This window comes from Chelonia mydas, chromosome 8 (genome assembly GCF_015237465.2).
Source record: "Chelonia mydas isolate rCheMyd1 chromosome 8, rCheMyd1.pri.v2, whole genome shotgun sequence".
Taxonomy (NCBI): Eukaryota; Metazoa; Chordata; order Testudines; family Cheloniidae; genus Chelonia; species Chelonia mydas.
This window is the reverse complement of record NC_057854.1, coordinates 47,974,401-47,988,584: the sequence shown is the minus strand read 5'-3', so window position 1 is coordinate 47,988,584 and position 14,184 is coordinate 47,974,401. Positions and strand designations below refer to the sequence as shown.

At 42.5% G+C, this 14,184-nt stretch overlaps 1 protein-coding gene across 14 annotated transcripts in view; it reads left to right on the top strand.

Annotated features, from left to right (window-relative positions):
* Window positions 1-14,184, top strand: part of RC3H1 (ring finger and CCCH-type domains 1) — a 101,172-nt gene that overhangs the window by 41,754 nt on the left and 45,234 nt on the right. For all 14 annotated transcript variants that reach the window (XM_043521562.1, XM_037906467.2, XM_043521566.1 and 11 more), the window contains exon 2: window positions 3,839-4,201. In XM_043521562.1, coding sequence (XP_043377497.1) covers window positions 3,971-4,201 — 231 coding nt within the window. In that variant the 5' untranslated portion in view covers window positions 3,839-3,970. The remainder of the gene's footprint in view (window positions 1-3,838; window positions 4,202-14,184) is intronic.

Genomic DNA, 14,184 nt, shown 5'->3' with positions numbered 1-14,184 from the left:
TGCCGGAATCTTAAGAAAGCATAGTGATAGCCAAACCAGCTTTTGTAGGGTAACTGAGAGTGACTCTGCTTCAAGTGTCTGAGACAGACGTACAAACAAATGATAGGAAGCAAATTCCCTGTGATGTTTATAGTTGGTTCGTATGGTTCACATGAATCAATGATTATTTTTCCTAGTTTTGTTTAATGATATGATAGTCCTGTAAGAAGTAGAACAATTTGTTTTGCATGTCTGTGTCACTAGCAGGCTTGTTTTTCAATGATGGATGAAATAGAAATGTGTTCATTCTGGGATATGGAGGTTGTTTTAAAAACAAGTTTCCAAATTCTCACTCCATAGGTTGGTAAAGTTGAGGAGTTTGGCATAGGAAAAGCCTCCAGCTAGTGCCTTGTGGTGGTCAATAACAGCCTCATTAACAGACTGAGTTGTATTGATTCCTGTTCACTCCTCCTTGGCCACACTTTAAGGCTTCAAGTGTGGAGAAAAATGAGACACTTCTGGGATGTACACAGTTGTTAAACCTCTTTTTGTCTGAGTGCTTACAGTGGTATGATACTATTGACTGAACCAGTCTTCGTCATATGTGATACTGTTAGTCTTGGCCTTGGTTTAACTGGTAACTTTCTTTGATCAGGTAGGATAGTTGTGAACAAGTTACACTAAACTCTGGGACACAAAGTTAACCAGGTTTTTCAGACAAAATATTTTGATTAGTTGTGCATGGTTTTTAGAGTACCTCTGATTAAATGCATCCGATGAAGTGAGCTGTAGCTCATGAAAGCTTATGCTCAAATAAATTGTTTAGTCTCTAAGGTGCCACAAGTCCTCCTTTTCTTTTTGCGAGTACAGACTAACACGGCTGTTACTCTGAAACCTCTGATTAAAACAGGTTCTAATTTGGAGGCCGTTAGTCCCGTTTAAAACTGTGCTTTTAAGTAAAAATGTCCAACCTACTAACTTTTGACAAATGGCTGCTACTCAGCATGCATAGTAACGTTCTATTTAAACATATTATAGCAAACAAGTATGCTCCTTCCTGATTGAAGGGAAAATCAGTGCAGTGAGGAAATGATTTTCAAGGTTCCAAGGAGTAATTATAAAGCAGGAGAGGAAGGGGGAAAATACTTTCACAAAAGTACTAGAGTTGTGTATAATAGAAATAAGTTCTTATTGAAAATCCTGTTTAGAATGGAACTGAATCCATGCAGCCACACTGGCTTTTGGTAACTTTTGGTAGAAGATAAATTTCAGACTGAAGACATTTGTAGTATCTCATTTACTGTGCTTTTTCCATGATAAAGATATTACTCTAATAATTTGTTCTTATTCATGTTTAGTCTGTTACCTTGTTTCTCATAGCAGTTTTGTTTTGTTTTTCTTCTGTTTAATTTTTTTTCACAGCAAGGGGATGTTTTATCTTGTACTTCCTTACATTTATCAGCATTCTTTTCCTCTTTTGGCATTCAGATAGTGAATGCCAAAGACTTCCCAGGTTATAATTCTCTTGAAATATTCAGTGAAATCTGTAAGAGCAGTAGGAAGAATCTCTGCTACATTTCTTAAAATATAGAAAGGCCCCGTGTTGTGGCAATGGTTCTTTCAACGAAGAAGGGTTGGATGTGTGTCTCTTGGAACCAGTCACTGTCGCTCATTGTGGTCCAGAGTTGGCTTCCTGAAGAATCCTCTTCTCACTGCCTCTCAGGATTTTAGTTGATTTAGTTCCCAATGCCACAGACACACAATGAAGATTCCCTTACTTGCAGCACACTGTCTCCATCAATCCATAGAACAGTGGTCACCAGCCTATCGATTGCGAATGACTGGTCGACCCTGGAGCCTCTGCCGGTCGATCATGATCTCCGGGCCACTAAAAGTCTAGCGGTGCAGCAGGCTCAGGCAGGATGCCTGCTTGCTGTGGCCACACGCAGCTCCTGGAAGTGGCTCGCTGCTGGCATGTCTCTGCCACTGCTGTGGGGAAAGAGGGGGCGGTTCCGTGTGCCACCCCCAGCACCGTCCCCACAGCACCTATTGACTGGTTCCTGGCCAATGGGAGCTGTGGGGGCGGCGCTTGTTGATGTGGGCAGTGCACGGAGACTTGCTGCCTCTCCTTTGCCCCTCCCCCCAGAGGCTGCAGAGACGTGCCAACTGCTTCCGGGAGCGGCGTGGGGCCATGGCAGGCACGCAGCCTGCCTGAGCCCCGCTGCACCGCCAGCTGGGAGCCACCTGTGGTAAGTGCCTCCTGGCTGGAGCTTGCACCCCCTCCTATGCCCCATCCTGGAGTTCCCTTCTGTACCCAAACTCCCTCACAGAGCCCGCACCCATCACCCTCTCCTGCCCCAGCCTCAGCCTGGAGCACCCTCCCACACTCCAAATCCCTCAGCCCCAGCCCAGAGCCTGTATCCCCTACCCCCTTCCGCAGCCCAGTAAAAGTGAGTGAGGGTGGGGGAGAGCGAGTGACAGAGGGAAGGGGGAATGGAGTCAGCGGGGCAGGGCCTCAGGGAAGGGGCAGGATAGATCCTGGGTTGATCTTACATTCAAAAAGTGATCTTGTCCTTAAAAAGGTTGCGGACAACTGCTGTAGAATGATGATGAAGTATCTTCCAGACCAAGGCTTTTTCTCCAAATGCATGCAGTAAGGTATCGCATATGTGTTAAATGACCAAATTAGGCAGCATTGTTCCCCTTTTCTTGTCTGCAGTACTTTTTACCGAGAGCAAAATGCATTGTTGGAATTGGAAATATTTCAGAGTTTAAGGATGATCTTTCAGCAAAAATAAAAATGAGTTAAGCACAGATTTCTGTCCTGGGATCCCTGCTAACAAGGCTATGGATGAGTAGTGGATTGATGGGCATGCAACATGGACATGCATTTTGACTTGCCTCTTAAAATTCTTTTTGTTCTGTGGAATCTTCTTGATTTCCTGAGTCGTTGAGGCTATCTCAAGTGACATCTCACGTACACGAAGTCAAACTTTACAAATACTACAGATGGAAGTAGTTTGCAATGTCACTAAACTCTACATTCCTGGCTATCTTCAGTGAATCAGGAAGCATCAAGATGACTTGATGTTGGGAAGGGGGAAATTGTTATTTTTTTAATTTCTGGGCTGAGTGCTGCTTGGAAACCAACTTGGTTTTAACTTGGTTTTCTGCTTTTACTTTGTAGTTCACCTTTTAAAGGAAAATTCTATTTGAAAACAAGATTCATATCAATCTGTGCATATCTGATATTTGGGTCATGTCATTAGTGCAGGCTATGTTCTCATTTCTTAGACTGTTGAATTAGTTTGATGCTACTAGTCCTGTTCTCCAGGTGCGCATGTTACATTGATATTTTTTGCACTTTCATTTTTTGCCTGATCCCAAGCCAGTTGAACTCAATGAGAACATTTCCATTGACTTTGAAGGGATTTAGATCAAGCCTTGTCTGAACAACTTTGTGTCAGTTTAACTGAAGGTGCGTTTTTAAATCCAGTGGGAAACCTTATGTTGACATTTATTTGATTAAAACCTGATTTATATTGTTTTGCTCAATTTGTTTTTCATGACCTTCTCCTTCTTTGCAAATATCAATTTATCCAGCTTTATTCATAAGGTAGATAATTGTTCCCATTTTTACAATTATGTAAAAACTGAGAGGTTTGTGACTTGGCCAAGGTCAGGGCAAAGCTGTCACTAGAACAGAGGTCATGACTCAAAGTATCCTGTTCTAAATACTGAATTGTGCTCCCAATTCAATTAGGCCAGTCCAACTTCAACAATTAGATTAATAACATTAAGGACTTAAAATGCCTCTTGCAATACAGATGGCTAACTTCATTTTTCCCTTTTCTTCCAGGTTATGTTTCACACTCTGTGCTGGCTGTCTGTACTTACAGAAGATATTTAAAAACAAACATTTTTGTCAAAGATTTTGATTCCAGTGGAATCTGTGCTTTAGATTTTGTCTTGTGAATTAACTTCTGAAACCATGCCTGTACAAGCTCCACAATGGACGGATTTTCTCTCCTGCCCAATTTGCACACAGACTTTTGACGAAACGATCCGGAAGCCCATCAGCTTGGGCTGTGGCCACACTGTCTGCAAGATGTGCCTCAACAAGCTCCACCGTAAGGCATGCCCCTTCGACCAGACCACTATCAATACAGATATTGATCTCCTCCCTGTGAACTCAGCCTTGTTGCAGCTAGTGGGTGCTCAGGTAACAACATACTTCTTTCTTTTTTTTGTTCTTTCTTCTGTTACTTAGTTTTTCTTTACTTTTTTTTTTTTAAGGCAAGGACAAGTGAATGAAACTTGTGGGACTAATAATGGTGGCTAGATGGGTGTAGACCAGACAAACACCAGTGTGACTTTACCAATTGCAGGTTTTGGGCCTGCAATGTGCTGAGGCAGTGTTGCTTATTACAGTAGTTCTTAACCTTATTCTACCTGGGGCTTAGATCATTCCTGATTGCTTTCTGTGTCCAACACAAGCCCATGGTACTTTGTGGTCATAAAGGATCGTAGGATTGGGGTCATCCAAAAACTGTCTGGCTTCTGAGTGGTGAGCCAGGGTGGGGGGAAGGAAGGGCCTGGGGTGGGTGTTGCAGGGAGAGAATGCTGAGGATGGGCAGGGGATTCTTCCTTTTCACCTCTCTTATCCACCCATTTCTTATTTCTGTTTAGGAAGCAGAAGAAAATTGCTCCTGACATGCCCTTTCCCGCTAAGGAAAGATGAGAGGAGCTGCAGTTGTTGATAGTAGAGTGATTTATGTGTGTGTGCGCACACTGATGAGCTGCTTTGCAACTGCATAGAAGTTGGAAGGGGTGCAGCTACAGAAGGAGGGTGAAGGGAGCAGGTTGCTCCTTTTCACTGGCTCCTGCCATGTACTAGAGTCTGTGGGATTTTGCTGCGTTTTTCTTTTTGGTTTCTCAGCTGGTGTACCCATTTATGGGTTTCCTATTAGTATCTGTTAATTACATGAGAAGACTAAAAATCAAGTTTTCTGAACCATTGGCAGAGTCAGGAAATCTGGGATGCTGGACAAGTTGCTTACTCTGTTGCTGGCTCTGTTTCCCTTTGTGTAACGTGTCACACAAGAAAAGCTGTTGTTAGGCTTCATTAATGTTTGCAAAGCACATTGATTTACTTTAATACTTTTTAGTTGTATAGGAATTAGGGCTGTCAAGTGATTAAAAAAAATTAATTACGATTAATCGTGTTGATAAACAATAATAGAATACCATTTATTTAAATATTTTTGGATTTTTTTTACGTTTTCAAATATTTTGATTTCAATGACAAAACAGTACAAAGTGTGTACAGTGCTCACTTTATATTTTTGATTACAAGTATTTGCACTGTAAAAGAACAAAAGAAATAGTATTTTTCAGTTCACCTAATAAAGTACTGTAGTGCAATCTCTTTATCATTAAAGTTGAACTTACAAATGTAGAATTATGTAAAAAAAAAAAAAAAAAAAAACCCACTTCATTCAAAAATAAAACACTGTAAAACTTTGGAGCCTGCAAGTCCACTCAGTCCTACTTCTTGTTCAGCCAATCGCTCAGACAAACAAGTTTGTTTACGTTTGCAGGAGATAATTCTGCCCGCTTCTGGTTTGCAATGTCACCTGAAAGCGAGAACAGGGGTTCTCCTGGCTTCTGTAGCCAGTGTTGTAAGATATTTACCTGCCAGATGTGCTAAAGATTCATATGTCCCTTCATGTTTCAACCACCATTCCAGGGGACATATGTCCATGCTCGATAACCATCCAAAGCGGTGTGGGCCGACCCATGTTCATTTTCATTATCTGAGTCAAATGCTACCAGCACAAGGTGGATTTTCTTTTTTGCTGGTTCGGGTTATGTAGTTTCCACCTCAAAGTGTTGCTGTTTTAAGACTTCTGAAAGCATTCTCCAGACCTTGTCCCTCTCAGATTTTTGGAAGGCACTTCAGATTCCTAAACCTTGGGTCGAGTGCTGTAACTATCTTTAGAAATCTCACATTGCTACCTTCTTTGCCTTTTGTCAGATCTGCAGTGAAAGTGTTCTTAAAACGTACAATGTGTGATGGGTCATCATCAGAGACTGCTAAAACATGAAATATATTGCAGAGTGTGTTGGGAGGCTTTCAGGTGAATTGATCAGAAAGTAAAGGGACAGGTAGTGGTATGTTTGTTTGTTTTCAAAGGAAACTTTATAATGACTTTTGCTTGTGCTTTATTTTATTTTAAAACCTTCCCAAAAATAAAATCCTTTTTGATGAGATGGAAAATAGCAGTGTCCTGACGAGTTAGTTATTAAAGATTCCATGGCGATCTTTGCTAGATTTAAGGATGTTAAGGGAATTCTAGCTACTTTCTAATTGTTTATTGCTGTATAGTTTCAGTTGGATGAGGTGTTTAGAAAGGAAAGATGGTCTTATGATTAAGGCACTGGCTTGGGTTTCAGGAAATTGGGGTTAAATTTCTGGCTCTGTCAGACTTTGACTTTGGGCAGTTGGCTTAATTTCTCTGAGCCCTGTTCCATACTTGTAAAAGAGGATGTTTTCTTTCTCTCCATCTCTTTTTAGATTGTGAGCTCTTCAGGGCAAGGACTGTCTGTCTCCATGCATATTTACAGTGCCTGGCACTGTGAGGTTGTGATATTTGGTGGGGCTTCTGACCATTGCTGTAATACAATAACTGTTCTTAACTTTTGTCCTGAACATAAAGAAGGTTACCACTTTGTCCTAGTCTTTTTCAAACACAGGGCACATTGACTATTTAGCAAAAAGGCATCTGAGAGAGGCTACAACCACTTGGAGCTCTTTCATACTGAAAGGGTGTGTTCTCTTTGGCACATCTCCACAAAACTGAGCTGGGATCAACAAAACATGATTACGACGTATACGTCACTCAGGAGTATTCTTGCCAGCCTTCATAGTCTAATACTGCTTTGTTCTGGCTTCCACTTCCCAGTTAACACTAGAGGGGTATCAGAGTAGCAGCCATGTTAGTCTGTATTCGCAAAAAGAAAAGGAGGACTTGTGGCACCTTAGAGACTAACCAATTTATTTGAGCATAAGCTTTCGTGAGCTACAGCTCACTTCATCGGATGCATAAAGTGGAAAATACAGTGAAGAGAATTATATACATACAGACCAAGCAAAAATGGATGTTTACCATACACATTGTAAGGAGAGTGATCACTTAAGATGAGCTATTACCAGCAGGAGAGTGGGGTGGGGGGAGAGAAAACCTTTTGAAGTGATAATCAAGGTGGACCATTTCCAGGAGTTAACAAGAACCTCTGAGGAACAGTGTGGGGGGGAGAGGAATAAACAAGGGGAAATAGTTTTACTTTGTATAATGACTCAACCACTCCCAGTCTCTATTCAAGCCTAAGTTAATTGTATCCAATTTGCAAATTAATTCCAATTCAGCAGTCTCTCGTTGGAGTCTGTTTTCGAAGTTTTTTTGTTGAAGAATAGTCACTTTTAGATGAGAAATCGAGTGACCAGAGAGATTGAAGTGTTCTCCGACTGGTTTATGAATGTTATAATTCTTGATGTCTGATTTGTGTCCATTTATTCTTTTACGTAGAGACTGTCCAGTTTGACCAATGTACACGGCAGAGGGGCATTGCTGGCACATGATGGCATATATCACATTGGTAGATGTGCAGGTGCACGAGCCTCTGATAGTGTGGCTGATGTGATTAGGCCCTGTGATGGTGTCCCCTGAATAGATATGTGCTGGAAATGGCCCACCTTGATTATCACTTCAAAAGGTTTTCTCTCCCCCCACCCCACTCTCCTGCTGGTAATAGCTCATCTTAAGTGATCACTCTCCTTACAATGTGTATGGTAAACATCCATTTTTGCATGGTCTGTGTGTATATAAATCTCCTTACTGTATTTTCCACTGAATGCATCCGATGAAGTGAGCTGTAGCTCACGAAAGCTTATGCTCAAATAAATTGGTTAGTCTCTAAGGTGCCACAAGTCCTCTTTTTCTTTTTGCGAATACAGACTAACACGGCTGCTACTCTGAAACCTGTCATTATGCAAGGCACTGCATTTAGCCGTATGGAGTAGAAATCTATCAACTTCATGAAAAAACTCGTACAGATACAGACAGACATCATCTTCCTTTCCAAATGCAAACAGATGGACATCGTACCAGAAGGACTGAAGGTAAAAAATCCATTACAATCTACATACCACACAGACTATGCTGACAGCTTGTGCCACACGCTCTCAAAGAAACTGCGGAACCACCTGATCAACATTCTCTAAAGCAAACAGGGAAAGATTAAGAATGAGCTCTCAAAACTGGATACGCTCATAAAAAACAACCTTCCACACAAACTTCCTCGTGGCTGGACTTTACAAAAACAAGACAAGCCATTTACAATACACACTTTGCTTCTCTACAAAAGAAAAAGGACACTAAATTATCTAAACTACTACATGCCACAAGGGGCCACAGCAATGGTTCCCTTCACCCACCCAGCAATATTGTTAATCTATCCAACTATACTCTTAGCCCAGCAGAAGAATCTGTCCTATCTCGGGGCCTCTCCTTCTGCCCCACGAACATGATAGAGTTCTGTGGTGACCTAGAATCCTATTTTCGACGTCTCTGACTCAAGGAATATTTCCAACACGCCTCTGAACAACATACTAATCAACAGAGACCTTCCTACCAACACTACAAAAAGAAGGATTCTAGGTGGACTCCTCCTGAAGGTCGAAACAGCAGACTGGACTTCTGCATAGAGTGCTTCCACCGACGTGCACGGGCTGAAATTGTGGAAAAGCAGCATCACTTGCCCCATAACCTCAGCCGTGCAGAATACAATGCCATCCACAGCCTCAGAAACAACTCTGACATCATAATCAAAAAGGCTGACAAAGGAGGTGCTATTGTCATCATGAATAGGTCGGAATATGAACAAGAGGCTGCTCGGCAGCTCTCCAGCACCACTTTCTACAAGCCATTACTCTCTGATCCCACTGAGGGTTACCAAAAGCATTTGCTCAAGAAACTCCCTGAAAAAGCACAAGAACAAATCCGCACAGACACACCCCTGGAACCCTGACCTGGGGTATTCTGTCTGCTGCCCAAGATCCATAAACCTGGAAATCCTGAGTGCCCCATCATCTCAGGCATTGGCACCCTGACAGCAGGATTGTCTGGCTATGTAGACTCCCTCCTCAGGCCCTACGCTACCAGCACTCCCAGCTATCTTCGAGACACCACTGACTTCCTGAGGAAACCACAATCCATCGGTGATCTTCCTGAAAACACCATCCTGGCCACTATGGATGTAGAAGCCTTCTACACCAACATTCCACACAAAGATGGACTACAAGCCATCAGGAACACTATCCCTGATAATGTCACGGCAAATCTGGTGGCTGAACTTTGACTTTGTCCTCACCCATAACTATTTCACATTTGGGGACAATGCATACCTTCAAATCAGTGGCACTGCTATGGGTACCCGCACGGCCCCACAGTATGCCAACATTTTTATGGCTGACTTAGAACAACGCTTCCTCAGCTCTCGTCCCCTAATGCCCCTACTCTACTTGCGCTACATTGATGACATCTTCATCATCTGGACCCAAGGAACAGAAGCCCTTGAGGAATTCCACCATGATTTCAACAGTTTCCATCCCACCATCAACCTCAGCCTGGACCAGTCCACACAAGGGATCCACTTCCTGGACACTAAGGTGCTAATAAGCGATGGTCACATAAACACCACCCTATACCGGAAACCTACTGACCGCTATTCCTACCTATATGCCTCCAGCTTTCACCCAGACCACACCACACGATCCATTGTCTACAGCCAAGCTCTACGATTTAACCGCATTTGCTCCAACCCCTCAGAAGAGACAAACACCTACAAGATCTCTATCAAGCATTCTTACAACTACAATACCCACCTGCGGAAGTGAAGAAACAGATTGACAGAGCCAGAAGAGTTCCCAGAAGTCACCTACTACAGGACAGGCCCAACAAAGAAAATAGCAGAACGCCACTAGCCGTCACCTCAGCCCCCAACTAAAACCTCTCCAATGCATTATCAAGGATCTACAACCTATCCTGAAGGATGACCCATCACTCTCACAAATCTTGGGAGACAGGCCAGTCCTTGCTTACAGACAGCCCCGCAACCTGAAGCAAATACTCACCAGCAACCACATACCACACAACAGAACCACTAACCCAGGAACCTATCCTTGCAACAAAGCCCGTTGCCAACTGTGCCCACATATCTATTCAGGGGACACCATCATAGGGCCTAATCACATCAGCCACACTATCAGAGGCTCGTGCACCTGCACATCTACCAATGTGATATATGCCATCATGTGCCAGCAATGCCCCTCTGCCATGTACGTTGGCCAAACCGGACAGTCTCTACGTAAAAGAATAAATGGACACAGATCAGACGTCAAGAATTATAACATTCAAAAACCAGTCGGAGAACACTTCAATCTCTTTGGTCACTCGATTACAGACCTACAAGTCGCAATATTACAACAACAAAACTTCAGAAACAGATTCTGAGAGACTGCTGAATTGGAATTAATTTGCAAACTGGATACACTTAACTTAGGCTTGAATAGAGACTGGGAGTGGATATGTCATTACACAAAGTAAAACTATTTCCCCATGCTTATTTTGCCCCTCTACTGTTACTTTCTCTTCTCAACTGTTGGAAATGGGCCGTCCTGATTATCACTGCAAAAGATTTTTTTTTCTCCTGCTGATAATAGTTGACCTTAATTGATCACTCTCATTATAGTGTGTCTGGGAACACTCATTTTTTCATGTTCTCTGCGTGTGTGTGTGTGTGTGTATATATATATATAAAATCTTTCTATTGTATTTTCCACTGCATGCATCCAATGAAGTGGGTTTTAGCCCACAAAAGCTGATGCTCAAATAAATTTGTTAGTCTCTAAGGTGCCACAAGTACTCCTCTTTCTTTTTGCTGATTTAGACTAATGCGGCTACCACTCTGAACACTTTATATCCGCGGACCGTGTATACAGATCGGATGTGGATACAAATTTTGTATCCACGCAGGGCTGTAGATAAACAGTTCCTTAGAGGTGTCATAGGATAGGTTGTCAGGCATGGGGGGCAGAGGAAGAGAAGGAAGATAGCCATTATCAGATGGGAAGAATACTGTACATTTTATCTAACCATACAGACTAACACGGTTACCACTCTGAAACCTTAAAAGAAATGGGTCACATTGGCCTGTTTATGTACCAGCATCATTGGTGAAGTAAGCAGAATGGTATGTGTTACTGGGAATAATGTGCTAACTGCTACAGATACAGCACAGGCATTAAAAGAACACACTCTTTTTTGTTACAGTTATTATGCTTTTGTGGTGGTAGAGAGTATAGATTTTAGTTTTAAAAACTTAAAATAGAGAAGAAATTGTTAAATAAACCACTTTGACCACCTTAAATATCTCTTCAGTGCTTACTCTGATTAGCCATTTTAAATATCTACCAAAAAGGTCTTTTGAGGTTGTATAGTCACTGCTTCGACATCCAGTCTCTCTGCCCTCCTGGCTTTTTCTGTGACACATGAAACTGCAATGTGCACATTCCAAACAGGTGACATCAAATGGCCAAAGTAAACTAGAATCTACGTGTCAAGCTTTAGTTTCTTAAGTCCAGTTCCTGATGAGCTAAGTATAGTTCCCTGCACTAGATGTAGCAGAAATATATGTGACAACATAGCAGGTGGGGTACTCAAAATGGATAGCTTTCTCCTCCAGATTAATGCCCTTTTTCTCTAGAGGTGGGTTTTTTTTAAGTGTCTGTCATCAGTTAAATTGGTGGTACAGCAGGCCATGTCAGAAAAATGAACTGCTGTGTGTGAATGTGACACTTTGTTTTCACAAGCCCTGTGGAAGATAATAAATGGGTAGAGTTCTACCCTCTGTGTTCAGAATGAAGCATTATAAGAGCTTTACTGCATGCAGTTATTTCAGTGTTTTGTGTTTAAAAGAACACGTGCAAAACTGAAGTATAGAAATGTTTAAAGAGGGGAAGATGTGCAACTAGAGAGCTCATACCATCATATTTTGAGGTGTTGCATTGAAATTAATCATTAAGTTGAGCTCCTTTAAGAGGGAATTCTGTGCTGAGGAAAACTGCCTGGCTCATTTCAGGAACTTAAAGCTTTGAGGAGTGTTTCTTGACATGAAACAAAATGTGCATCTGTTTGAAAGGGTGGAGGAGTTAGGAGGAGAGATAGGGAGGCTGACAGTTGGAATTGGACAAAACGGGCTATGCCTTTGCTTAGTATATCTTTATTCTGTGCAATTAAACTCTTATTTTAATATGACTGTTACTGTCAAGTAGATGTCTCCAAACTGTGGGGCATCCCCCCCTAGGGGGGTACAGAGAAACATTTTGGGGGGTGCAATGCGGCCTGAGCCATCCCCCACAGAAGATGGGGAGGGCATGCCACCCAGCCACAGGCCCAGCTACCGGCCCTGTCTCTGGGAGGGGGAGACCTGGATGGGGGTAAGCGGAGTTGAGGCTGGGGTCAGCAGCCGGGGGGGCTGCAGCACCCCCCACACCCATAGTACCCGTGCCTATGTCCAAATCCCACTCCGGGTCAAGGTCACACAGCAAGTCTCTGGCAGAGCCAAGAATAAAACCGAAATCTGTCATGTGCTAGTGAACCACAAGACCATCCTTTCTCTCTAAAGGCTGTTCTTTACCCTTTTAAAGTACAATAATTAAAAAACAAACAAACCTGGAATTTAACATCATATTGCCAGTGAAAGGCTAAATTATTTGTAAAATCTGCTGGCAAATGTCATGCTTTATCTTTCTCTTTTCAAGTGAAACAATTACATATGTACCTTCTCTTCTCCTGAAGAGAAGATAGGCCTGATGCCACAAGATAAATGTCTGTAATACTTTACCCATGCACTATGCCTACTCAGGCCTAACTTGAGATACTTAGCTGGTCCACACTAAAAACTTACATTGGCATAGCTTTATCTCTCAGGAGTGTGAAAAATCCATACCCCTTGAGAGAGATAGCTATGCCAACCTAACCCACAGTGTAAGGCTTGTCTACACTGGCACTTTACAGCGCAGCAACTTCCTCTCTCAGGGGTGTGAAAAAACACACTCCTGAGCGCCGCAGGTTTCAGCGCTGTAAAGTGCCAGTGTAAACAGTGCACCAGTGCTGGGAGCTGCGCTTCCAGCCCTGGTAGCTGTTCCCCTCGTGGAAGTAGGTTTGTTTTTTTAAGAGCGCTAGGAGACCTATCCCCCAGCGCTATGCCGGGACTACACAAGCCGTATTAAAGCGCTGCTGTGGCAGTGTTTTAACATTGCAAGTGAAGACGTGCCCTTAGACAGTGCTAGGTGGACAGAAGCATTCTTCCATTGATCTAGCTACTACCTCTTAGTGAGGTAGTTTAACTACAACGTTGGGAGAAACCCTCCCATTGCTGTAGTGAATGTCTACGCTGAAGCATTACAGCTGTGCTGCTATAGTGTTGTAAGTTTAGACTTGCTCTAACTCAAGTTTCCCTCACTATGGGGCATTACACTGTCTATCAAACTGCCAGGTCATCTCACAGACATTTAGCAGTTACTTTGCAAAAAGTTAAATTAAAAGAAAATCTACATTTCAAGCTGAGCTTTCCAGTGGGAAGGGGAGAAACCGAGATTGAACGTCTAGGTATCCCTTAAAATATCTTGGATTTAGAATTGTTCATTGTGTAGTTTTACTTGCCTTTGAGTAGCTTTTTTTATGTTGGTTTTTTGTTGTTGTTTGTTTTTGTACTATTTGTGTCTGGGGAAAACTTTCTTGTTGGTTGCCTAGGCAGTCTTGGTCTCTCACTAGACCAGTTCTGCTGTGTATAGCATTCCTAACCAACGCTGTGAATGCATGCTAAATCTACCCTGATTCGCAATATAAATCCATTGCTGACCGCTGTGTTCCTGTCTCACGCATATTCCAAGCCATCTTTCTGCTAAATGTAATAATGTTGTTGTTGTATTTTATGTTGTCCCATAGTCCCTAGATTGAGTGAAGCAGAGTTAAATGGAAACATGCACACAGTAATCTTACAGCAGGGATTCTGTAGAGTGCTCGCCTCAGCACAAACATAGATAGATGCACGTGGTTAGACCGAGACATGTTCTGTCTG